This window comes from Serpula lacrymans (genome assembly GCF_000218685.1).
Source record: "Serpula lacrymans var. lacrymans S7.9 unplaced genomic scaffold SERLAscaffold_10, whole genome shotgun sequence".
NCBI classification, from domain to species: domain Eukaryota; kingdom Fungi; phylum Basidiomycota; class Agaricomycetes; order Boletales; family Serpulaceae; genus Serpula; species Serpula lacrymans.
In genome coordinates, this window is record NW_006763299.1 from 1,227,680 (window position 1) to 1,252,842 (window position 25,163).

The window sequence follows — 25,163 nt, forward strand, 5'->3', positions numbered from 1 at the left end:
TCCTGATGCGGCACACGCCCGATCCTGAGTCGAATCAAGTTAAAAGGGAATATCACTCGAGCATTATTTCGATATTAATATCATTCATGATTTCACCAGAAATAAACTAGTCAATAATTTACTCGAAGGCGCACGGAAGGAGAGTCTGTATACGAAAGATGGGATTACATAGGGGATATTATAATAGTCTGATTCTACCTGATGACGCAGAAGTTGAATGATGTAGGAGTCCGCTTTTGCCACAGAACATATCTAAACCACTACAGACCAATGCTGCGAAGTACCGTGTGCTCTCGTCTGCCTGAAGGACTTCAAAATTAGCTAAAAACTGACTCCCCACCATCCGGCTCTGTGGAAACGCCTCTTAGCAAGTGAGTACACTATCGCTATCCTTATACTCACGATTCCTTGCCATAGGCCCTCAATCTGCACTTAACTGCATTTCTCAAAGAAGGCCTTGCCCTGGTAGTTGCTGTCCACCTCGCTATGGGTCATGACACCGCAGTAGTAAACACCGCCATTCGCGTTGGCGTACACAACGCGAATCGGAGTCTTCTCCTGGCCACTAGTCTTGGTGTCCTTCTGCCATTCCTTCTGCTTGGCACCCACCCAAAAGACGGGGTATTCAAACAGAGGGTTCTTACCACTGTCGCAGTTGTCGGAGCCCCACTTGATGCCATCGCCGCTGTTGTAGCCGTGGGGGTCTCCACTTTTACCGGCTACGAAGCCGGCGCTTTTGGCCTGACTCTGCGCGTTGTTGACGTCAACTTTGAAAGACTTGGTGGGAGAGGTGTTCGTTTTGGGGTTGCAAGTGACGTATGCCTGTGAGATCGAAGGCGAGGTTAGCTGTATGTCTGGGCGGATTGTCGACAAACGACGCATAGACAAAGAAGAACACTGACATCACGGGCCTCAAGAGCTCTGGCTTCGATACTGTCTTTGACGATAGCAGTAGGAGTTGCAAAGGCGGGTGCTGCGACGAGCGCAAGGGCGAGGAAAGCTTTGGTGAAGTGCATGTCGAATGTCTCTGTAGTGGTGGTGTTGGAGAATGATAAGTGTTGGACTGCGAAAACATCTGCTTTATATACCACGACAGATGACGAGACGAGGTTGAGTTTGAACGATTTGTTTCAACATTGTTAGCTCATGGATTGATATTGATGTTACAGTTGCATATCTCATTAAGCGAGTAGATCGTTAGAGTTACTATACCGCGTTAGAGCGCTGGAATGGAAACCAACGTCACAATAGAGTACTCGTCCATCTTCGATGATCCGCCGACACAAAGCACGTCGAACATGGTATAGCTATACAAATGCATGCATTGCTTGATGAGGTGCAAGCGCTGCAGTGTCCGGGTGGCAACGCCGGAGAATCTCGTGATTGGCTTCGAGGTTGCTGGAAGTCATTATGATATGGTCAATGTACATCAGCAAGAATGTCTTCTCGTCGTTGGATCTGATATGGAATGAGAACAAGAGCTGATGAAAACCTGTGGTACCCACCGATGCAGTAGTAAAAGTTTTTCTTTTCCGAGTGCTGCTCATTACCGCTACATACGAAAAATTAGACCACTTTGGCCGTAATCAGTCCTTCGAAGTGGTAAGATGTTGTACATACCTCTTTATCAAAACAGCGATGATGTCGGTGGAGAACCTCTGGTGTCAATGGAGTATGTACATTCGCAGTGGAGTCTCACCATGGGCAGAGCCCAGAATGATGGCAATGCCGCAAGTGGCACTGGGGCTTACACCTTGCTGAAACGGTTTCATGTCTGATGTAGTCTCCGCTAGCACAGGAAAGTGATTGTCTTTTGTTAAGGCTTTCATCTGATGGCCGCCCAAGCTCACGTGCAACTTGCCATCAATGTTCTGAGAAAGAGTGGAGATCTTGAGACGCTCGCAAGTATACAAGTCACCCGCATCCTGCATCCCAACGCCTACCGGCACACACAAAATCCAAATGGCTTTGCAATACTCGGATGAGCCCCTAGATCTGCAGTTGTTCAGAGAAGACGATGATGAAGAAGACGTGTTCTACAAGAAAAAGCTTCACGCGTTGATCAATGGCGATGTCACACCGTCCAAGGCCGCTACTGACTTTGACGCCTGGGTCGTTGACGAAGCCAATGCGCGACTCAAAAAGCTCATGAAGCGGCCTGACCCAAGGAATTTGGCACCTGAGGATGAAGAGCGGGGGATCGTCAGTATGCGCGCCATCGCGCCCAATCCCAGCGGCAACATCGAGTTGGTCTTTCCGTCCATCGCCAAGTTGTGTTCAGCCTTTCCGCCGTATCATCCCGGACAAGACAGGATCCTCCACTTTCTGGAGGCGCTTAGAGCGATGCCGGAGCACAAAGTCCCCGAAGGCGTTCCTGCAGAAGACCACGATGACCATGATCAGATGATCACATTGTGGCCGTTCGGGGGAAACTGGATGGCCTTGGCTGAAGTGTTCCGCAGGGAAGCATATGGTACGTCTGTCTTTTGCTCGTGTGGGGAACCATGCTGACTAATTTTCTGACATCTTTTGGCAAAAAAAAAACAGAATATTCGTACCCCTATTCTGACATCGAGACTCCCGGGAGCGAAACTCAACTTCGCTGGCGCAACTGGCAATCTGCCATCGCGCGCATTACCACGTCGGGTTTGATAGACTGCAGCTTTCTCTGTGCCCTAGGCGACATTATTCCCTCCAGCAACAACTATCCCGACCTGGAGAAGCGCAAAATTGGCGGACCGAACAGAGTGGGCGGAGATGTGATTGCAGGTGCACAGTGGATTATATGGCCAGACGAGGGTCGGTTTGTGTACGAGCAGTGCAAGAAGGTGGACAAGGTGGATGGTCCTAGGACGATGTGGAGTATGGAGAGATGGGGGTTGTGGAAGGACCAGTTGGCGTTTGTCGTTGGGGATGAGAGATTCAATTCGGAAGCTCAGCTTGTAGCTAAGTTGGCGGGTCAGCGCATGGTTGCGTTAGAGGAGGAAGACAAAGTCCAAAGTGCGACCTAAGGCTAGGTTCACAGGATTTTCAATGTGAAGTTCGATGTTTGCAATGTATAGCAGCTCACCACTCTTTTCCCTAGCATCTACTCTTAGATAACTTAGACATGCTCATTCCTTGCCCGATAGCTTTGAGATTTTGTAACCACTGCAAGACATTGTACTACCTACATATGCTAATTAAACTTGATGATGATGACTTCTCATTGTTCTCAAAACAGTTCATTCCGTCGGTTGTATGACGCATGAGCACTTAACAAATTGCTTAAAGGCTCCGAGAAGATTGGGAATGATGCGCCAATTCTCCAAAGACCACATTCCATTTATCAGATACTTCAAGGAGGTTAGCCGTGATGGGAATGTTGTGGAACGTCGGGGCTGTTCCCATTGACATCAGAGTGATCCCAGCAAATACTTCAGCATCCATGGCCGGAAGTCCTACCAGCCTGCGATGCCTGTCATTCTCATAGAAAGCCGCAATTGGCTCTACGATGAGCTGGACTCTGGATCGTCGGCTGGCATAGTACAATGCTTGAGATCGTTGAGAATCGTGATGACTCTCCTGATTACAACCTACCTTGTCCTGCTATACAAGTCTCTTAAAATTCGTGTGATGGAGCATTGCTCTGTAGTATCTTCCATATAACGGAAGAAAGGTCGCGCGGACATATCTATTGGTCCAAGAGGTGTGCGCTTGGCCGAGTTGGCTATTTACAGCGTATTCGGAAAAGGATGTTCGCGCCATTTTATTTTCTTGCTTGAACACTTAGGCGCTGTACGGGAACAAAAATGAAAATGAGATTTTGCGCATTTTTGGCGCCACAAGGAGTGTCGATATGCCAGAAGGCGTGCCGTGCCGTTCTTTTTGACTCAGACCACCCACCGACCCCATACCCCTCTAAAAACAATGTACAAGAGGAAAGCCTCAGCCTCAGGCATTGAAACTTCTACATGCGACTCTAAACGGCCTCGCTACTGGTTGAGGATGAACAGAGACACCAATCTTGCTACTGAGTCCACCAGCTCGCACAACTACCATGGTGTAAACGCCACACCTATTCCACCTGATATTGATGATGGTCAAGTTTCCACTAGCACGAAGGACAGGCAAATTTGGTTAGAGGCTGAGGAAGTTGCGTTGATTGCGTATATAACTAGCAAGCGAAGTGAGGGTGGAGATGGGATGAATTTCCCAAAGAAATTCTGGCCGAAGGCTGCTGTGGAATTCAATCAGAATATACAAAAGGATCATGTAGTTGGCCCTGCAAAGGAAGGCAAGCACTGCTCTAGCAAATGGGGAAGGGTGCGTACAATGTCAATTTATTAATTGACGGTTTACTTTAGCCTGCGATTAGTTGCGATCTACCTACAAAGTCGTCACAGCGTTATCAGAGCAATCGGGCTTTCATTGGGATGATACTAATGGTGCAGATATCACAATTGAAAGCAACACTGTATGGGAGGAGTACCTCAAGGTATGTGCTCACTTTTTAAAACAATATCTGCATCTTATCGGTCTGTAGACACCAGGGTTTTCGCAACAAGGGTTGGGTCCATGTCAAAGCAATGGACAATCTCATATCTGAGCGTCATGCCAAGGGAGCGAATGCATTTCGCCCTTCTCTCATTCCTACCTCTGTATCTAGTCTTCCTGTATCTACCAATGCCCCAAATTCTTCGTCATCCATATGTTCCCTGCCCTTTCCCCCGCAAACGCCTAGGAGTGATCAACCATATCCCAACAACAATCCTCACCTCACTATGCCAACTATTCCTGCTGGCCCACGTGGTGCAGAAAGTCCCAACATGCAGTGCAGTGATGCCGGTGTGAGCGACTGGCTTATCGGGCTGCCAACTCCCAAATCACTGCCCCCTCCTACCAATATGTCACCAGTTACGTCCGGTGGGTCTTCCAGTAGCAAGCGAAAAGAACGTACCTCAGATGCGGATGTGGATGCAATGTCAACTGCCACTCGCAGCAAGAGCACAGGAGTTACTGTGCATAGTCGCGGTTCTAAAACCCCTCGTGTAGCTGCAAACACAATGACCGCCAATGCCCTAACTGGGTTGAATGATACGCTGGGTCAGATTGTACCTATAATGAAGGGGATAACTGACACTATTCGTAATGAGCTGGATACCCTGTCTAAGAGACAAGACAGTTCTTCCACCGTTATACCCTCATCTGCACCTGGGACATCTGTTACCACCCCCTCCTCTTTCATTTCCCGCTACCAATTCGACATTGCTAAACAGGCCTTGTAACAACCAAAAGTTAGTTACTCTGGCACACACAGAAACACACTATAAGGAAGATGATGAGGGAGTGGTTACCCCTTAGGCTGCAGAGAGTTTATTGGTTAACAACAGGAGGACTCGCTGCGGAGTCTCCTGGATCTATTGGGGTATATATACTACTACAAGGTTATTTGTACATGTGTACTATACAGTTGATAGAGACAGTGGCTGATGATGTCATGGGGCCTAGCCCGCATGGCCAGCTCCATTGTGTGAGAGAGTTATGTCTATAATAAGAAGAAAGGCAATGCGGCGCGAGAAAGAGGAGTTTGGACAAAAGGGGAAGTGCCGCGTGGCACCATGTGTGGAAGCTAAAGTACAAGGTCAAAGCGGAGAATAAAAATAAAGGGAAGGTCCAGAAATTGTGTTATCATAACAGGCCTCCCACATATGAAGAGGTATTGCTATCCAAGCGCTACAAGAACTCGACTATGAGCTTGGGATTCCCAAGCAGGTTGAAGTCCTTCGTATCTTTGAGCACGAAATGGGGGCGGTGGATACATACTTGAACATGTTGCATGCGACTGAGTTGCGTAGGGCATGGATCAGCTCCATCACAAGATCTGTGTAGTATTTACTTCTGCTGGTACAATATGAAACGTTATGAAAATGACATTGAGTTAGTATCATAGTACAAGGCAGTAAGATATTGTGAGACAAAGTTACACTAATCCTCTTCTACGCAGTTCACCCTGATAGTCCTCCCACATCAACTTAGCAATCTCATCTCTCCTCACATTTGCTTGTGTCCGGGTTGCTTCGGTGGGAGGCCCTGTGGCTAAAGTGCCAGTCTCAAGGCGAGGGATGGGGTCTTCAGTGGGAGTGTTGTAGTCTTGGATTTCATACAGTGTCGATGATGAGAACTGTTGTTAGAAAACCACACACAAAAACAAACTAACACACAATCCTCCCAGATTCCACGGAACTTGTTTATGGGCTTTGCCTCCTAGAACAGTGGGTGCTCTGGTTGTTCGTGGGGTGGTATGTATGAGGATCCTTCAAAGTAAAACCCAGAGGTGTATGAGTGTGGGTTTTGAGGAGGAGGGATAGTTGAATTTATAGGAAGATAGGTGCTTTGTGGCGAGTATAGACGAGCACTACCTTGCTAATCGTAGCACAAGGTAGGTTTGAGAACAACGAGGATCACGAGGTGACGAGGTTCCCAGTGATAGCAGGCTCCTGACGCACAAACTGTAGTGCTCAGAAGGACTCTAATTGAAAGGGATGACAATCACTTTCAAAAAGTGACGAGTGACAATGACAGCAGTTGACAATGGTAGCAGTGGGAAGTGTTGTGACCACACTGGATCACAAGCAGCAGAGTAGTGAACTTGAAATTAGAGAAGAAGTCTGGAATGGAGTTCTTGTTGTTTTTACAAGGTAAAATACAGGGGTTTATATAGTAAAAGAAAAGTATGCTATGCACAGTATAGCTGTGCAACAAGAATGAGAAAGAATATGAAGGAAGGAATGTACGCTGACGAATCCTGCGTAGGTAGTACAGGATAAGATTGTCAAAAAAAGAAAAGAAAGGGATAGAACAATGAATGCTGTGAGTAATGTCACAGGTTTGTACAGCCATAAAGTAAAGTCCAATAGCAAAAAGAGAGCAGGAAAATCATGATGTCATGGGAAGATGCAGTAAAAAAGGGCAAGGCAAAACACTATCAGTATCAACACAGTTCCTTTATTGTCAGTCAGGCATTCTAAAAAAATATGTGTCCATAAAAATGATTCAAAAATCAAAAATAATCGCACTGTAAATGAATGTTCTGCTGAAGAAAAAGAAACTGGAGCCACCGGTCCACCACCTAGTCCAAATCCGACAGTTCCATGGCCTTACCAATGGACTGGTTGTGTTGGACCACCTGATCAAACGAGGGAGGGAGAGGAGTAGTTCCAATTTGGAACAAGTGAGTCCCAGGCAGCGTGTGGTAGGTGTAGCTGTAGCGAAGACAATGGACAAAAGATAAGTGTACCCAAGTGAATGGGACAGCGATGAACATGGGCGACGCAAGGGGATGAACCTTCTCCAGCTCAAAAACTACCCACCCACGCTCCAACCAGGCAAGACGAGCGACCGATGTTTTGATAGTATATGATGGCAGATTGATGTCATGAAGATGGACCTGTTGCCCTATTTGGACCGGCCGCCAGGGCTTTGCTGATATCAGCAGTGGCACGTGGTAGTCAACGGATCGGCGACGGAAGCGGATAGGAAGTGGTGACATCAGAAATGGTGGGGGTGCAAATAAGATGAGGAGGAGGAGGGTGGAGGTGACGGAAAAGTGGATTAGAATGGGGATCCAGAAATGACCGTCAGGTGAGAATAAAAAGGAGAGGAAGGGGCCCATGGTGGGGCTAGGCAAAGGAAGGGGAGTAAGGGAAACGACAAAAGCGAGGGCGCAATGCAATGTGTAGCCAGTGGCGACGCGAAAATTTGCCAAAATGCAGAAAGTACCGAATGGAAAAGCAAAGGTGAGCGTGACTGGATTGCCTAATAGAGGTGGTGCTGATCAGCCACAAGTTCAAAAAGGGCAATATTAATTACTATTCCACGTGGCACTGTGCCTGTGTGGCGCAAAGGCGAGTCTTTTTGAATATTCGCTTCGTTATTGACACCTGTCCATGCTACCAATCAACTTTGGTGCATGACAACGGGTCATGGACCCGTATGAAATTATGTAACATGCAGAGGGCAGGGGGTATGCGTGCTTGAACAGCCATGTCATACTCAGGAGGGAGGAGGAGAATACGAAAACGCTGCTTGAGGATCCCAAAGATATGCTCAATGACATTGCGGGCAGATGCATGTTGAAGGTTGAAGTATTCACAAGGATTCTGTGGCCTAAAAATGCTAGATGTTAGAATAGGATGTGAAAAATGGAGGGTAAATCTTACCTGCAATCGCCACGAGCGTATTCCTGAAGGTGGTAGCGTTCACCTCTGTATGGCACTAAAAGCTGGGGGCAGGAAGGAAATCCTGCATCCGCTAGATAGTACTTACCCTGTGGAATGCGAAGGTTGCTCGTACGAGCATCATGGAATAGAGCGGCATCTGCAATAGAGCCTTCCCACCCACTGAGCATGTAAGAAAATTTGAGGTTGAAAGTGCAACAGGCGAGGCAGTTTTGAGATACCCCGCCTTTGCGGTTTCGCAATGCCTGGCGTTCGGCAGCAGATGGGGCACATGCAATGTGTGTCCCATCAATGGCACCAATGGCACCTTTGAAGCGGCAATATTTGGGATTTTCCATGATGTAAGGCAGCGGCGGGTCGTCCTCAGCAGGTAGATGGACATAGGTAACATAAATTTCTGGGGAGGTAAATGCAGCCAGGATCTTCTTGAAGTACCTAGAAATTGTATTGTTTGATCGTTGGAATCGTTCACCAAGATGGCAAACAGATAAGCCTGTGACAGATGCGTATAGGAAGATGGCAAGCTGTTCCTCAAGGCTGACATGCCTTGAGTCGATGTAATGATGGTGTCTGAGTAGGTCAATTAACTTGAGGAAGACATGGCGCCTGACACCAAGTTCAGCATGAATGCGGTCGGGATGGCCCTGCAGTAATTCAAGGACCCATCCATGGCCTGTCAAAATAGAGGTGTGGTATGGTTGGGGTAGAGAGTTGTCAAGTTGGTTGGTAGCTACCAGTGCTGCTGATTGTGCAACCGTTTGAAGACTGAGTGCAAGAGAGAGCTGTTGGGCACATAAGAAAATTACTGCATGGCGCCTACGGGCAATTGACACTTCTTCACTCTCTTCAACGCCCTCCTCTCCCTCTCCCATACTATCATCGTCACTACTGATCCCCAAGTCCCTCTGCCTGCCTGGGCCACGGTCATCGACTTGATCTTCATCCATAGTCTCCGTCAATTGTTGCTGTATAACCGTGAGTTTATCAATCTATCTTGCTGCATGCGGACACTCAATACATTGTCTCTCCGCCTCAAGTGCCCCCCCAAGTGCCACTTTTGCAAAGTCAAAATTCAAAAAATATCGTGATATTCCGTTCCCGTACAGCGCCTTAGAGATGCGGCTGAGTGGGCTTTACAGTAACAGATAGAGGTCTATCGTTATGAAATCAGCTGGAATGAAAAAAAAAAAAAAACGTTCGGGTACCGGGAATCGAACCCGGAGCCGCTGTGTGAAAGACAGCAATGTTAGCCGTTACACCATACCCGACTGAAATCTAACGCTTACTATCTCTATAGGACCTGTGGAAGCCCAAAGAGCTTAATTTGAGGCTTTACATGAACGCATAATGGTCCCTCCATCTCCATGAGAGCTTTTATTATGATTCTCGAATGAAAGATGAGTTCATCTTTATAGTCATCGAACCCAGATTTGGAAGTTGGAAGTTAGTCGTATTGGACGAGGCGTACACCTCAAGCGGATAACTGAACCAACTTCTAGGGCGCCTTTCCCTGTACAGGCTGATCAGAATAATGATACATCTCTTCATCCAACAACGCTTCCTGTCACAAAATTTCCCCGACATACATGTGCTTACCACAAGGTTGGAACCTATATGTGCCCCCAGCGATCCAAGATCTCACAGTTTCCGAATCAAATAAGCCTCTGGATATCATGGGTTGTTGTGTTTCATTTCGCATTCATAATTACAGAGAATTGCACAAACTAGATGCTTTACATTAGAATGGGATATTAAGATCTACCTAAGAAAGGAAGTCAGGCATAACCACGCCGGATTCAGAGAGTACGGAAACAACTTACTGCGTCGATTGCTTTCTCAACCTCCGCACTGAAATAATCGGTCGTAAATACACTAAAATCCACAAAAGCGGAAAATCGGCAGGTAGGGCACCCCGCCGCCCTCTCTAGAGATGGACAGAGAAGAAGAGGGTCGCTAACAGTCTTCGAGCATGGAATTTCCCGCAGAGCATCTCTCGCTCGTTCCATATACTCGATGAACCATGAGTTCACCTCGTATATCTTTCCATCCGCCAGTGGCCAGGATAAAGAATGGTGGACACAGTCGTCACATTGGAACCACACCCAGCGAGAGGCTGAGTTAGGAAACCACGTAAAGTCAGCGGTGAGGGCGCATGCTGCTATGCCACATTTTCGATGGTATTCGAGAAGTCGGTAATATGCAGAAGCAGGGATGTGATCCAGGTCACTGACGAATGGTCCAAAAATTGGATGACGAAGGGTATATTTGGCTGCCAGCCTAGTTTCTTCCTCCAGCCGATAGCGATAAGCGATGGCGAAAACTCGCAGTGGGTCTAGCTCCAAAAAGTGTGGTGTGACAAGCAACTTCCGCACTCTTTCTATCACCTCAATCATCTCATACTTTTTCATCATCTCCAGTACACCCTGTACATCATCCAAAGTGTGGAGGGCAGGATCAGCGGAAGGATAACAGAAGTGCAACAACCTCTCGGTTGTCTGACTGTCTTCCTTGATGTCGAGAATTATTGTGTTCTCTTCTTGTCTCGATTTGATTCCCGTTGCCGCTGGGTGAGAGGGCTGCGTAGATGATGAAGCCGATGAAAGTACGTCTTTCAATACGGATGAAGCGATAATCAAAATAATCTTGTAAACACGGAATTGGACACCGTCAGAAGTATGCAAAATGACATCCGCATCCGCATTGTCGAAAGGAGGAGAGAATACGCCCAGCTTCGGAGATGGAGGTCGCGAGACAATAGGTTGAGACATGATAGGAAGATGGAGGAACAATCATAAAAACGTACTGCGCATCCAGTTAAAAAGGTTCCTAGGCGTGTATACCTGTTCTTTACATGAGGATGACGAGATGAATGCATGTGGTGGTAAGATGAAGGGGGTAACATCGTGCCCTAAACGTGGAATGCGCGCACGGATATCGGATTTGAATGCAAAGACTTCATGTCGAGTCGGGCATCGTCTTTCCTGTAGCGATTAGTCGTAACTTGTGTAGCGACAGCTTTGGGATCTTTGAATTACAGGCAATTTCAAAAATCGGGCCCCAATCCGATAACTGCTGTGGGTGCAGCATCCAATAAAACGCGTCGTTGATTGGGTACAATGTAGTCAGATATCATCGTGCCTGATGCACGAGTCGTGTTCGATGTGTATTCACCGCATTAAAAGAACGTTTATGCGGCCTTCGATTAAACGTGTATCTTGCGATGACGTGGGCTCCTAGGCCCATTGATATGAAGAAATGACTCTAGGCCAGAATCGCCGCCAGATGGAAGATCACATATGAAAACGAAGTTGTACACTAGCCCACCGGTCGGTACCGCTGGCTAGTCTCCTTCCATATTCTAAGACTATCACATGAAGGTCCAAGAGAAGAAAGCAAGTGTGCCAGTCGATGTTGTTGCAAAAGGTTCATTGACATGATGAGAAAGTGTCAAGTTGTAATAATATTACGCGAGATGGCCGTGACCTCGTGTTTTGCGCAGCGAACTTGGAGTGACCACAAGCCGCGGAAACAAAAGACTGTGACGTCGACGATCTTCATGCCCATGCCCATGTTGCGTTCGCTCTTCTACTTGCTTTTCGTGCAAGGTGCTGTAGTCGCCTTCCCCGATATCCTGCACGACACGCTAGGTTTTAAGTCTGGACTATTTTCTCGTCTCCCTGAAGTCCGCAATCCGGGATCAGAGCTTTCGAACAAGAGAGATGTTAGTTACGACGCTACCACCAATATCTCCACTGTATTATGGGTGATCGAAGATACGTATGAAGGCCAGACCTTTTTTGAGTAGGTACACCTGTTGCAACTTGAATAAAACCGATCACTACATGGACTGTCTACAGCACATTTCACTTTTACACTGGACCAGATCCTACAAAGTATGTTCCTAACCCCTGATTCCGTGTTGATACTATATCCTTCACCCTATCCAGTGGCATGGTTCAGTACGTGTTGGGTTGGATTATCGCAGACATACTGATGTTAAATATCGAATGTTAGCTTCGTAGACGAGCAAACAGCTTATAATAGCAGTCTTGCATACGTTACACCAGACAATAAAATCATCATGCAAGGCGATAATACGACTTGGCTCCCGCAGGGAGTAAACCGAAGCAGGTAGGCGCTATACCCATCTTAGGTGTACAAGTGTCATTTTGATTCATAGTTATGATTCTTAGTGTCCGCATATCCAGCCAGGCAGTGTACAACACAGGTTTATTCATCCTTGACCTGGATATGGCGCCATGGGGTTGCGGTGAGTCTGACTTACTGTATTTCTTCCGGAGCTTATGGCATTACGTGCACAGCTGTATGGCCTGCTTTTTGGTAATGATTTTTTTCAAAATCTTCATCCAATCTGTTGGGATTAATTGACGCATTATATAACAAAGGACTCTTGGGAGTGGTGTGTGGCCCTATGTGAGCATCAAGCCCCACAATGCATCAAGTTTCATAACTAACCTATCTTCGAAAGAATGGCGAAATCGATATCTTGGAGGGTGTTCATGACAACTCACACAATCAGGTCACTTGGCACACTGCTCCAGGTCCGTCAATCAGGTCATCATGGCCAATGCGAAAGCTCACCATCTGGACAAAGGTTGCACATTGACACCGACCACTAATTTTACTGGAACTATTGACGTGAGCCACCCAACTGACTATCCCCTCTTACCAGCCCGGTTGAATCGACTTCATAGCAAATCAATGGCGTCGACAACCTTGAGTGTAATTCATTAATAAATGATAATGCTGGCTGCAGCGTGACAGAATGGAGTAACGCTTCTTACGGCCCTTACTTCGACGCTCAAGGTGGGGGTGCGTTCGCAATGAAATGGGATGAGGAAGGTATTGCTGTATGTAAGTACTGCTTAGCTCCACATTGGGCCTGTAAATTGCTAAGTGCGCAACGCGAAGGGTCGTTTTACCGTGCTGCTATCCCACAAGATATCGTGCAAGGGGAGCCCAACCCAACTAATTGGGGATCACCTGTCGCTTCACTTGCTCCTCAGACGTGCAATATGACAGAGTATTTTGCAAATCATTCTATCATATTCGGTATGTCCTCCTTAGCACTATGCATTGCATCAGTAGATTGATGTAGAGGACTTTCAAGATATTACTTTTTGTGGTGCGCTTTCTTAGTCTTCGAAATTTGATGCTGGAGCTAAAGTTATTTTTAAGGCGATTGGGCTGGCAATTCGTATGCCACATCAGGGTGCCCGGGAACATGTCCAGAGAGGCTAATGGATCCAGCAAACTTTGTGGTACGTGCCGCTTATTTTATTAGGTCAAAAACCTTGTGTATCATACGTTGGTACAGAATGCTTCCTGGATTATCAATTCACTCAAAGTATATAAAAAGGCCACCCTTTCAGGGGGCGCCTCAAATGGTGTCGCCGAGTACCCAATCTCGGCAGTGATGGGTTGGATCGTTATCGGGTTGATTCTAAATTTTGGGCTGCTGACTTTGTAGGATGCCAGCTGGCATCCTTAGATGGAAGATTTACTTTGTGCGATTTTATGGAACGATACATATACAACTGATGACAATGATCGCGATACCTACGTCGAGTGCCTGCAGGTTATCACAGCATGGATACGTTGGTTTAACATGGATATATATAGATATTAGGATGACATGGACTTGTTGAATTGTAGACTTAGAACTCTTAGCAATGTGATGGTTGGTTATGTTTGATTGGGGCAACCCTTTTTTCTAAGCATCTATTGTCTATAAAACGGAGATCGGTATACAATGACAGGATTCAGGGTGATTAAGACAGATCTCCTCCAAGACGAGCCTGATGGTGCTGCCCGCTTACACCAGCCTCTTCCTCTCGATCTTGCTCGTTTTTGACTTTGGAATTTTCAATTCCGATGATACTGAATGCAATCAGCACCAGTAGTGCCCCGAACAGGACTTGTCCTTTGGTAGGCTTTCCAAGGAAAAAGTCGCCAACGACAGCAAGTGGTATGGTGAGACTCAGTCCAACCGTAACAACCAAAGGCGATGTTTTGAGCATGGACAACACATAGAGAAAGTCACTCGAGAGTGTGATAAACATCTGTAAACGAAAATTTCAGGCAGGCTGGTTATAAACTTCCAACATGGTCTCACGTTGATCACAATAGCGGCTATTACTTTCTCTCCTGATGGCAACTCGAAATTTTCGAGGCCAGTCCAGTGCAAGATAAAACCCAATGGCCAACAACAGAAGACGTTGAACAACCCGACGAACCCAAAGAAAAGCTGCATGTCGATCCGCGATTCTTCTTGTATCTGGACTTTGAGGAAAATCACATAAAGGGCATAAAATATGGCTGATAGCAGTGCGAGAAAATCCCCGAAAATGGGTCGAGAGTTCATTGCAACGACGGAAGCGGGATTAACCGGATGATCTCGAGCTGAATCTGACAGAGATACTAGAATAACGCCGGTGAAGCTGTAGCGTAACATGTTGAGCGTAGAGAAAGCTGAATATACGTGATCCTTACCTTGTCAATACAGCACCGATCTTTCCGCCGCTCAACGTTTCTACACGAAACAAACGGCCCAAGGCGAGAGTGAAAAATCCTACGAACATTCGTCAGGAGGTATAATTGTGGATGAAAAAACCCAAATACCGACCGCTCGTACTGGACAGTATGGTTGCACTAGCTACGCTCGTATATCCAAGGGCGGCGTTTAAGGTCCAATTAGCTATGAACCAGAGGAACATGAAGTAGAATGCGAGTCTTGCAGTTTCGCGAGGTGTCAAAGGGGTATCACGTGTCTCTATGGGCACATCGTCGATCTAGGGATGGTAGGAGGAAGCGATGGTAAGGACCACGTTATGCGAAAAATCATTGAACTGACAGTAAATTCAGAAGTACTCGACAAATCTTGACGTAGCGGTTGATAGGTTCCTGTCGAGCTATATTGACTGAATACGTGATTTTGAGTACTTGAATACAGGTGTGACATACATGCTGTCTTGCTTTCGATAACTTGCCCAGTATTTCCGTATCACAAACGGAAATAGATAGAATGCAAATGCAGTCGTGTTCAAATACGTTACTCTGATTCGTATGCCCGTTAAAACCTGCGAAATGCTATCAAGTGACCAATGTGCAAACGTACAAGAAAGGTTTGTCGTATCCACCCTCGAACAAATCCTGATAACAGACCACTAGTCAACTGCATAGCAAGGATCATAGCCCCGTCATTTCTCACCTGCGTCAGGAAGTTCGAGAATGTCCATAGAAAGACGACCACAAGAAGGAGACCAATACCGATAGCATAATTTCTGGCTTTCGAAGTTCGTTTCAAGTTTAGGCTGGGCATGGATCTGTCGTCGTTGTCAAGAGCTGCATCCATCCTTGCAATCTTGTGGCTACGTGGACGTGCTCACTGACATACCAATCCAAAGAACGCTGACCCGAACACTGCGAGGAGCCTGTCAGCGACAATGAGCTCGGGCCCGATTATGAGTCCGACTAGTATGAATGATTGCGTGCGAAGAAAAGGCGACTCAAGAGAGGCTGCTTTGCGGTGGCGGTGCTTTGACATGATACAGTACTCTCATTACGCTGGTTATCGAGTCTACCAGCGCTAGACTGGCGTCTGCTGAAGCTCTCTCACAGATACTAACGGAACTTTCTTTGCTTGACTCTCCTTCTTCGAATGTGTGCTGGTGCTCTTGAACTTGTGTAACCTCTGGATCTCGCCACTCTCCTATGGCTTCCACGACTTCTTATGGGCAACTTTTCAGCACTAGTCTCAGTTATGTATATGATCTTCTGGAATATCTCATTCAGCCTCCAAATTCTGTGCATTCATCCATATTTGCAGAATCGACCGCAGCGTCGTTGACTATTGCAGGACCACCCAATGTGGCCGATCCATCCACCGAAAAATCTTCCCCTGATGCCTCATATCCCACTGTCGACTCTTCAGACTCATCTTCAAAAGTAGAGTCGTCAAATGAGGCAAACCTAGTTGTTGAGGACTCGTCTATCATAGCAGGCTCAAATTTGGCATCTGCCATTCATATATCCGACAAAGGCTCGCCGACCATAGCAGATTCATTGGTCGAGCGGAACTCATTGGTCGAGGACTCTGTTGTGGAAGATTCGCTGGACTCTCCAGCCAACCCGGATGCGTCTTTCATAACAATGAACGATATACACACGGAGCCCAAAGCTGCATTTGGTAAAAAGGTACACATCTGTGAATATTGCGACGAGCCCGCAAGGAGGAAGTGCAGTGGATGCTTCAAAGTTTGGTATTGCAGCACTTCGTGTCAAAGGGCCTGCTGGTATCGTCATATCTTCGAATGCAATCCTCGCAGATCTATCAACTCTGCTGACTACCTTCATCTGGCGGCGGTGCAAGACACCTTTCCCCGAGACAAGCAAACCTGCGAAGACTATGGATTTACCAGAGCCTACACAGGGGAAAATAAATCGGAATTAATAGGTTTATACCAAAATCTAATTCAACGCCTCGGTGTCGAATCCCAGACCCTGCATAAATGGAGAATCAACGGAGTACTCTCGCAGGAGATTATAGCAGCTTTCAACCGCCTCCCCAGCAACGGTCGAGGCCAATACTTTCCCTGGTTTCTACAAAATCAATATGTCCTTGACCACATTCTGCCACTTCCGGACCATGAAAGCGGTATGCTGCAACGTGCTTGGCAATTCATCGGAGGCTCAGCTTCGGATTCAGACGCAGACATTAACGTAGTCATGCGTATCATGCCAAAGCACAAAGTCAAGTGCCTCATGTTTTATAAGACACTACTCGGCTATTGGTATCCTCGCGTCGATCAAGACTTTTATATTGAATTTGGCTTCTGTGCGTATGATGAACCCGGTCAGAGTTGGTTAGGGTTCCGTTATATGGACTTGATCAATGCTTGTACTTTTGACGAATTCTGTGACGCATATAAGAGCTCAAGCATCCTCTCCCGCCTGGACCTCGCAATCGGATGTAATATGTTCTGTAGTAACAACTGTCCTGATCTGTCGGATGTTCTCCACGGTTCTCCAGATATGTTCAAGTCCGTATGGTACCTGATACAGATGCTCAATGCAGAAGTTCCGAAGGAGGTGCCAGCTGTGATGGTTGATTACGGTTTCGTCAACTGTAGAGATGAAGGAGAGAGAAAGGCCTTGATGGACGTGTATCGTAAGGTTTTGCGCATGAGCAAGCCACTGAAGCTGCATGAAGCTGCCGTTCAAGGGAAGCTCTTCGACTATGCGGGAGGGTTAGTGAAGTTGAAGAAGAAGTTCAAGCGTCTGATGAAAAATCCATATCCTTCGGCGTCTTTTTGAGCCCATAGGTTTTTGTCTGTAACTTTTCTATCAATGTTTCTGTGAGGTGGGTTGTCTTATTTCATAAACGTCTTCCCATCTATGCTAATGTGCCTTTCGAAAGACGTTGGACCATGTTGTAACTGTATAGAGCCACTATTTAAGGAAAGTTGTACGATTATGTGGGAGGGAGCTGAAGAAAATCAAACACCTGTGTTCGCGCCTGCTACTGAAAAGTGTTGTCAATATGCTGGTGAGTAAACGTATATTTTCCAGGTACACATGGTGCTTAACTTCGATACCTTTGTTACATGATGTTGGATTCAGAGCTCTCTATTTGCATTGTTTTTTTTCTGTCGTTGTTTTCTTTCCGGAATTCTGTATCTCGTACTCCTACACTTCTACTGTTTATCCCCATCCGTCTCAAGGTCTGTCTCTCATGCGTCGTGAATGCTCTTACTGTTACCATTGTATCACCCTTGTCATTTCAGCTGTAATGTACAATTTGAAGCCAACTTCGAGGGCTCCTCTGTGATGTGTAAGATGTATATAGCTTTACTGTGCTCGCAGCTCATGCGCTCATGCGGTGATGTACGCGTCAAACGCGCAGTGAGCACGTGCCTGCAAAGCATCTTGTATTTGGGTAGCTCTAGTTTCTTGCTTGCCCTTGCCATAAGCTACGTTCCACTCTCCAGTATACTTTATAAGACAGTATCGGATTTATTCTGACGCACGAAATCCATTAATTCTGCTTCACGTTTTAATACTGTATCATCGTTATCATCGTTCGGTCCAACTGACGAACTTTCACGTTGCGGTGATATCCATCCAGCATCAGCATCATGGACCACGACTCTCCATCTTTGAATGAACCCCTTCACGGCTCAGACAGTCTAACAAACACGCTCGGTGTCCTCCAAATTTCACAGAGCGGGTCAAGTTCGCAGCCTGATATGCTACCAGCACCGTCATTTGTACCTCCTACTGAAAGTCCAAACCCGTGGGATGACCGGCCACCACCACTGGAGCTGAAGCAGGTCCATACGCCCGAACCTTCTTCTCTAGACCCATCGATGAATGCTTTATATGATCCGGCCTCGCCTCAACGGAGCAATATCGCAGAACGTGCTAGTAAGGAAGTATTGAGCGAGTTCGATCCTCTTGCGAGCCATGAAGAGATGGCTGCACGAGAAGCGTGGGCTGACGCTGAGGGACATCCACCTCCTCGTCCACAGACCCCACAGTCACCTAGGCCTAGTAGTCCTCGCAATCCGACGCACTCGAGATCTGGATCGAAAGATGTCTCGCGAGAGGCTTCATCGTCCAGGCCAAGCTCGCCTGCGCCCTCAAGTTCTTCTTCTTTTCCGTCTCTTGCTGCTCTCGCTCGCACATTTTCCATCCAAAGTAAACCTCGTATACGTCCTATATCCCTCGACACAGCTCAACCCATCCAGTCCCCTTCTACGTTATCGTCGTTTGCCCAGCAACAGCAGGCACCATCACCTTCGCCTCTTCAGAAACAGGTACATCTCCAGGCAGATCCTAGGGGAAGTTCCCCGGGTAGCAGATCAAGCACGCCGCAGAGTGGATCAGAGTCTCCCAGACCGACTAGGGACAAAGACCCAACGTTCGACTTTCAAAAGTTCTTGGATCAAATGAAGATGAAAGGAGCTGAGCCAGTGGGCAAGTACCTCCGATCGTACGTTTATCGATGTTTTACGTCCTTGTAATATGATTCTTCAACGCGATTGAGGCAGGTTCTTGAGCAACTTCGCAAAGCGGACATTTACTGTAAACGATCAGGTCAAGATCATCAATGATTTTTTGAACGTACGTATTGACCTCTGTCCGAGGTCACTTTGATCGAATGCATCTGCATAGTTCATCTCTGTGAAAATGCGTGAGTGTGACATCTGGCGCCATGCCTCTGACGCCGAAATCGATAACGCAATGGAAGGCATGGAGAAACTGGTAATGAACCGCCTTTATGAATTGTATGTTTTATTTTTCTCGCACTATTTGGTCTCGAATAATTCTTTGACGCTTCGTAGCACATTTACACCGCAGGTCGCGCGCATGCTGCCACCCCGACCCATAACGGCTGACGACCTTGAACGGGATAGGGTGCTTTCTCAGAGAATCGCATTATTTGGCTGGGTGGAGGAGAAGCACCTCGATATCCCTGTTGGAGAGGGAAGTAAAGGTTTCCTGATGTTCGCACAGCAAGGTAAGTCGAGCTACCGTATATTGGCACACTCCTGATGAGACCATGGCTATCATACGGACAGAATTACTGAAAGTCAACCACTACAAAGCTCCACGAGACAAGCTTATCTGCATTCTAAACTCGTGCAAGGTCATATTCGGTTGGCTTCTCATGGTCTCATCACTGGCTTTCAGTGCTCACCCATAATCCTCTGTAGGTTTGATAAGGCATTTGCACAAAGAAGAAGGCGCGGATTCCTTTATCCCGATATTAATATTTGTAGTTCTCAAAGCAAATCCGGACCATCTGCTGTCGAATGTCGAGTGAGCTTATCCTGACAATTACTTGATTATATGGATAGTAACGTCGATTAAGATTCATTAACCGTTTTCGCAATCCTGCCAAGTTGCAGAGCGAAGCTGGTTATTATCTATCCAGTCTGGTCAGTCGCTCGGACCTTATTTCCGGGCTCTGGATTGTTATTAACGTAATATCTCAAGATGGGTGCTGTGTCTTTCATTGAAACGATGGATCATACTTCTCTGTCAAATACAACTCAGGAAGAATTCGAAAGGTAGTCCTATATTAATGCTGACGTATTACGGCGTGCATAATTATTTAATCCTATAGGAACGTAGAAGAAGCAATCCAATCTCTCCCGCCTTCTGAACCTCAATCACCTACGACAGAACCTACTACCTCCCGGCACTCATTATCGTCCAGTTTGTCATCGTTAAATGCAGTGGTCTCTCCCCATGCAGGAGAAGAGTCCGCCCAGCCCCTCGCGTTATCCACACCAGGGCAAACGTTGGGTGAAGATGCGAAGAGGTTACTGCAAAAGACGGGTGACACGATATCTAAGCCACTTAACGCAATTGGTCGCATCTTCACCGAAGCGCTGGACGAAAAGTTAACCTATCTTCCGGGGCCATTCGCACCATTTGAAATTGGTAGGGAGGCTCGGTCCGGACAACAAAGGCAAGGAGGGACGCCACAGCAATGGGCACAAGCAGATCATTATGCGGCGCAAAGCGGGAGTGCACTCTTGCAGACACCGGTTGGAGCTGGTGAGGGAGGGCAGCAGGTGGGCCCCTATGCAGCACCGATACAAACGCCATACAAACCTCGCGTGCGAAGAGTGCCGTCACCGGCTCAGACTGGGTCGATGCCGGTCCCCACAGGGGTAGAAGAAACACCCACTCGACGGCCTTATACGAATCAACCACTCGCTATAGGACCGTCGCATAACTTGGCAACACCTGGACTCTCACCATCACAACATGTATCTCGTACACCAACGCCTAGGATTGATTATGCGGGATTACAGGTTGAGATAGACCAGGCACACGAGAGGGCGGCTGTGGCGTCAAGAGAAACACTTGTACAGATCTTCCCAGGCATGGACAAGGAAATTATCGAGCTGGTACTTGAAGCGAACAGCGGGGACCTTGGGAAGAGTATCGAGGGCTTGTTGGAGATGAGCAGTGGGACGTAGTATCGTCCTACGGGGCTTGTCGGGGATGTAGTGGATTTTCTCGGTATTCTTTCAGAGATCGAGAGTGGGGTGTGGGGAAACTTGTGATCGGTGCCGTTCCCGCCCCTGGACTTTTTGTTGTGCGTGTTGGATTATTGCAAATACTGATATAATTGGACGTGCATTCTGCTTCCGGGATTACCAAGGCTTTATGTCATATCTGCAACTTTCTGGAATCAAATCTGAAGCTGTCGTCGAATATAGTTAGATGGCAGATAAAGTCACGCTGGAGATGCTAAGATGAGCGTGTGTAGAGGTAAACGTGTGTTTGCTATAAATTTTCTTCTTCCGTCCTGCTTTCTTTCCACCTTGATAGGTTCTGGGTGATCTTTTCTCTATCGATGGTGATCTGCCATGTCGTAATTCTGCAGCAGGCTGACTTTTTTCCAGGAACATATATGACTTGCCTCTTTGGCAAACTTCTCTCACTATCTCAATGATCATGCCGTAACATCCGGTAATACTTGATCCATTCATGATCCAAACGTCCATCACGTGTGCGTCCTGTTGTTTTCCCAATGTTTTGGGATATGCGGGGTATCACCTTTCTTTACGGAACCAGCCTATGACATGGACCGTGGAGCCGAGTTCCTGAACGTTAGCCAAAGCTGAGAAGTTCGTTATAAGACTCTCTGGTTTCCTGATCTAAGCCGCTCAGCTTTTCTTTCGTCCCCACATTTAATCCAACATGTCGGAGGTTAGGACTTCCCTGCCTTCTACAGAGCACCCAAGTCTCTCAGAAAAGGGAGCTGCTCATCAGGACGAAGAAAAATCAATCCCAAGTGAACCTAGTCAACTCTACAATGCACACATTGACGTCTCTGGGGTGGATGAGCGCAAGTTGATGAGGAAAGTCGACTGGCGCACCATTCCATGGCTCTCGTTCCTCTACTTGCTATGCTTTTTGGACCGAACAAGTATTGGAAATGCAAAAGTAAGTTGTTCTATTTCCCGTCCTCTCGAGATTAATGTCGACCTCGTGCGTAGCTATACAACATGGAACAAGACCTTCACATCACCGACACCCAATACCTTATTGCCCTCACAATCTTCTTCTTCTCGTACTCAATATTTGAGGTGCGAGAAACTTGATCTGTTACCATGCCAAATTGATATTGATGCCCTCATCGTTTGGTATAGGTGCCCTCCAATATCTTTCTAAAGCGCCTGAGGCCGTCAATATGGCTCTCATTGTTAATGTTATTGTGGGGGGTGATGATGGTATACTTTCTCTTGCTTACTCATATTATGGGCATTAATATAGCGGCATATAGACTGTACAAGGTCTGGTGCACGATTACGGCGGCCTCCTTGGTAATTTACACAGCCTCTCGTCATCCTTTCTGAATAGAAAACTGAGGTCTACTTTAGGTATGCGATGGATGCTCGGCACTTTCGAAGCCGGACTTTACCCCGGAGTCAATTATTATCTATCATGGTGTGCATTGAAACCATGTCTGGTACTCTTCTGCCCTTCTAACGAACTGGTAGCTGGTACAAACGGTCAGAGTTTGGGGTTCGTGCGGCGATATTCTTTTCTGCCGCAACTGTCTCCGGAGCTTTTGGTGGCCTCCTGGCCGTGAGTACAGCTGGAGTCCAAGATTAGTTTCCTTCTGACGTTCATTGCGCGCGAAACAGGCAGCGATCTCAAAAATGGATGGTGTGGGTGGAAAACCCGCATGGGCGTGGATCTTTATCCTCGAAGGCCTGGCCACCGTCATTGCGGGAGCCTTGTCCTTTTGGATTATTGTAGATTTCCCAGACACCGCAACATTCCTGACCGAAACTGAGAGGACTGTGGTCATCAGACGCCTTCAAAGTGATGATCAGTTCAGTGCGGCGGGTGAACAGCTCAAATGGGGGTATATCAAGAAAAGTCTGTTAGACTGGAAGACCTGGGTCGCAAGTACGTTAGATACTGTCCCACCTAACGATATATGCTGATGGAGAATGTTAGTGATGGTATATACCGGAAGTGATATGCCTCTTTATGCATTCGCACTTTTCCTTCCAAGCATCATTAATCAGGCAAGCCTTGGTCTCTAAATTTAATGTGGTCAATATTAACTGGCGTTCGCTTTTAGCTTGGTAAACCCCTCTTTTTCTTCTAGAAGAGAACTAAAGGATTAATCTCAATTCTGACCCTAGGTTATGACGCTACTCCTGCAAATCTTCTTACCGTCCCGGTATACGTTTTGGCTTGTATAGTCACATGTACAGTCGGCTATTTAGCTGATAAGTACGGTCATCGAGGTTGGTTTAATCTGTACGTATTTCTTTTGTCATATTATTATATGTCGTCAAACGCTCATTGCTGTGCAGTGGTTTTTTGTGTCTTGGTATAGCAATTTTGTGCTTCTGATGTTGAAAACCATTCTAACCAGTTATCAGCTGCTGCTGGATACATCATTTTGCTTGTCTCGCGGAATGCTACACTCTCTTATGTTGCCGTGTACATGGCTGCTTGGTAAAATGGTTTATCTCTCACTACCAAATCAGTGTCTGACGGCTCTTCCTTTTTCCAGTGGTATTTATCCTAATATCCGTGAGTAGTCTTAAATGCTACCCCATATAAGCTACCTTCTGATAAACCGTGTATCTGAACCAGCTAACACCGTGTAATTGGCCTAATTTTCGATGTGGTGTACTCTACTAACGCATCTCTTCTAGTGCTTGGGCATCCAATAATGTAGAAGGATCTTATAAGCGCAGTGTATCACTAGCCATGGTGATTAGCTTGTACGTAGACTGTGCAACTCAAGATCTTCCATTGTCCTCATGCCTAGCTTAACAGGGGAAACATTAATGGTGCCGTTAGCTCGAACGTATATCGAGCCAATCAAACTCCATGGTATCCCATGGGGCACGGCCTAGTGCTCATGTACATCTGTTTCGGCTTCATTGCTAATGTCACGTATCAATACATGCTGAAGGCGGAAAATGCACGACGGGACCGCGGTGAACGTGACGAAATCATCGAAGGAATGAGCGGTGGTCTGGAGATCAATGGGCGGTTTGCAAGTGTAGAGGAAGCAAAACGGGAGAAGGGAGATGAATGGAGTGGGTATAGATACACTTTGTAAAGATTGCTGTCTATAGACTAGCTGTAACATGACATTGGCTGCATGGTTTGAACCCGCGAGTTAGGGGAATGCGATTCATAGAGCTTGCTACCCCTCTATTCGTATATTTTGGGCCGCATTTAGAAAGTGCTGTGGATGGAGCGGATGACGTGATGAATAACGATGAATAGCTTCGGTCACCGAGCATATGGCCTCGATGCCATAGTAGACAACCGTATAACTGATATCTCGAGTTATACCAAGTTTCTGGATCATTTTTCTTGGAAAGGCTACTTCACAAACTCCGTACAGTATCGATGAGTCGTGTTCCATTGGTCTAATCACACTTACCTCTTTACAAGAACGTGTTTAAGGGTCTAGAGCCATCTAGCTATTCAGGCCAGAAATTCAGGACTATACTAGTTACCAAACATATTACGACAGTCGAAGGAGTTTTGCAACACCACTAGAAAGGTAAATGTTTATCTTTCAACCCAGAAGGTTACTGCGAAATTATACCTCGCGAACGAAGGCGCGATTCTTCTGGTTTATCAGATGGTGATACAACCGGACCGCATAGGTAAAATTTAGAATGATCAGTAAGAAAGACATGATCGAATTTCAAACCCTTGAGATACGCACAATTATCATAGCTGCCGACCTTTCATTTCCGAGGACAGAATCAGTCCATATCGGAAAACGATGTCAGGTGTGGCCATCATATTGCACATGTTACAACAGCCATACAATATCTTGAACGCAGATATATACAGGTGTAAGTATCTTCACACGCACTGTATAATTGTAAGTCGACTTTTTGCTATGAA

The 25,163-nt window shown here is 46.7% G+C and overlaps 7 protein-coding genes across 7 annotated transcripts; 5 read left to right on the plus strand and 2 right to left on the minus strand.

Annotated features, from left to right (window-relative positions):
* Positions 1–241: 241 nt before the first annotated feature.
* Positions 242–3,227, plus strand: SERLADRAFT_473293 (uncharacterized protein; the record flags this gene model as incomplete). Its single annotated transcript, XM_007320932.1, has 5 exons — positions 242–348; positions 402–819; positions 902–1,458; positions 1,506–2,473; positions 2,548–3,227. The coding sequence occupies 2 exons, from the start codon at positions 1,963–1,965 to the stop codon at positions 3,009–3,011; spliced, it is 975 nt and encodes a 324-aa protein (XP_007320994.1).
* A 645-nt stretch (positions 3,228–3,872) lies between these two features.
* SERLADRAFT_395706 (uncharacterized protein) lies at positions 3,873–4,591 on the plus strand (the record flags this gene model as incomplete). Its single annotated transcript, XM_007320933.1, has 3 exons — positions 3,873–4,305; positions 4,358–4,477; positions 4,526–4,591. 3 exons carry the CDS (start codon positions 3,910–3,912, stop codon positions 4,586–4,588), a joined length of 579 nt encoding a protein of 192 aa, XP_007320995.1.
* Positions 4,592–9,885: 5,294 nt separating this feature from the next.
* SERLADRAFT_416913 (uncharacterized protein) lies at positions 9,886–10,987 on the minus strand (the record flags this gene model as incomplete). Its single annotated transcript, XM_007320934.1, has 2 exons — positions 9,886–9,981; positions 10,040–10,987. The coding sequence occupies 2 exons, from the start codon at positions 10,985–10,987 to the stop codon at positions 9,958–9,960; spliced, it is 972 nt and encodes a 323-aa protein (XP_007320996.1).
* A 704-nt stretch (positions 10,988–11,691) lies between these two features.
* On the plus strand, positions 11,692–13,710 carry SERLADRAFT_440478 (glycoside hydrolase family 16 protein; the record flags this gene model as incomplete). The annotated part of the gene is made up of 13 exons (XM_007320935.1): positions 11,692–12,020; positions 12,077–12,112; positions 12,234–12,350; positions 12,413–12,489; positions 12,542–12,560; positions 12,626–12,653; positions 12,709–12,781; positions 12,835–12,878; positions 12,935–13,094; positions 13,152–13,292; positions 13,339–13,365; positions 13,419–13,501; positions 13,558–13,710. The coding sequence occupies 13 exons, from the start codon at positions 11,692–11,694 to the stop codon at positions 13,708–13,710; spliced, it is 1,287 nt and encodes a 428-aa protein (XP_007320997.1).
* A 207-nt stretch (positions 13,711–13,917) lies between these two features.
* SERLADRAFT_473312 (uncharacterized protein) lies at positions 13,918–15,734 on the minus strand (the record flags this gene model as incomplete). The annotated part of the gene is made up of 9 exons (XM_007320936.1): positions 13,918–14,302; positions 14,356–14,680; positions 14,733–14,811; positions 14,866–15,031; positions 15,094–15,151; positions 15,204–15,296; positions 15,358–15,392; positions 15,451–15,565; positions 15,637–15,734. The coding sequence occupies 8 exons, from the start codon at positions 15,559–15,561 to the stop codon at positions 14,012–14,014; spliced, it is 1,158 nt and encodes a 385-aa protein (XP_007320998.1).
* A 1,018-nt stretch (positions 15,735–16,752) lies between these two features.
* SERLADRAFT_473313 (uncharacterized protein) lies at positions 16,753–18,053 on the plus strand (the record flags this gene model as incomplete). The annotated part of the gene is made up of 3 exons (XM_007320937.1): positions 16,753–17,601; positions 17,659–17,787; positions 17,862–18,053. One exon carries the CDS (start codon positions 16,899–16,901, stop codon positions 17,553–17,555), a length of 657 nt encoding a protein of 218 aa, XP_007320999.1.
* Positions 18,054–21,740: 3,687 nt separating this feature from the next.
* SERLADRAFT_416918 (uncharacterized protein) lies at positions 21,741–24,397 on the plus strand (the record flags this gene model as incomplete). Its single annotated transcript, XM_007320938.1, has 14 exons — positions 21,741–22,208; positions 22,262–22,351; positions 22,415–22,588; positions 22,626–22,645; positions 22,766–22,853; positions 22,913–23,180; positions 23,232–23,312; positions 23,423–23,540; positions 23,597–23,613; positions 23,666–23,741; positions 23,800–23,819; positions 23,883–23,892; positions 23,945–24,013; positions 24,069–24,397. The coding sequence occupies 14 exons, from the start codon at positions 21,963–21,965 to the stop codon at positions 24,355–24,357; spliced, it is 1,566 nt and encodes a 521-aa protein (XP_007321000.1).
* Between the last annotated feature and the right edge of the window lie 766 nt (positions 24,398–25,163).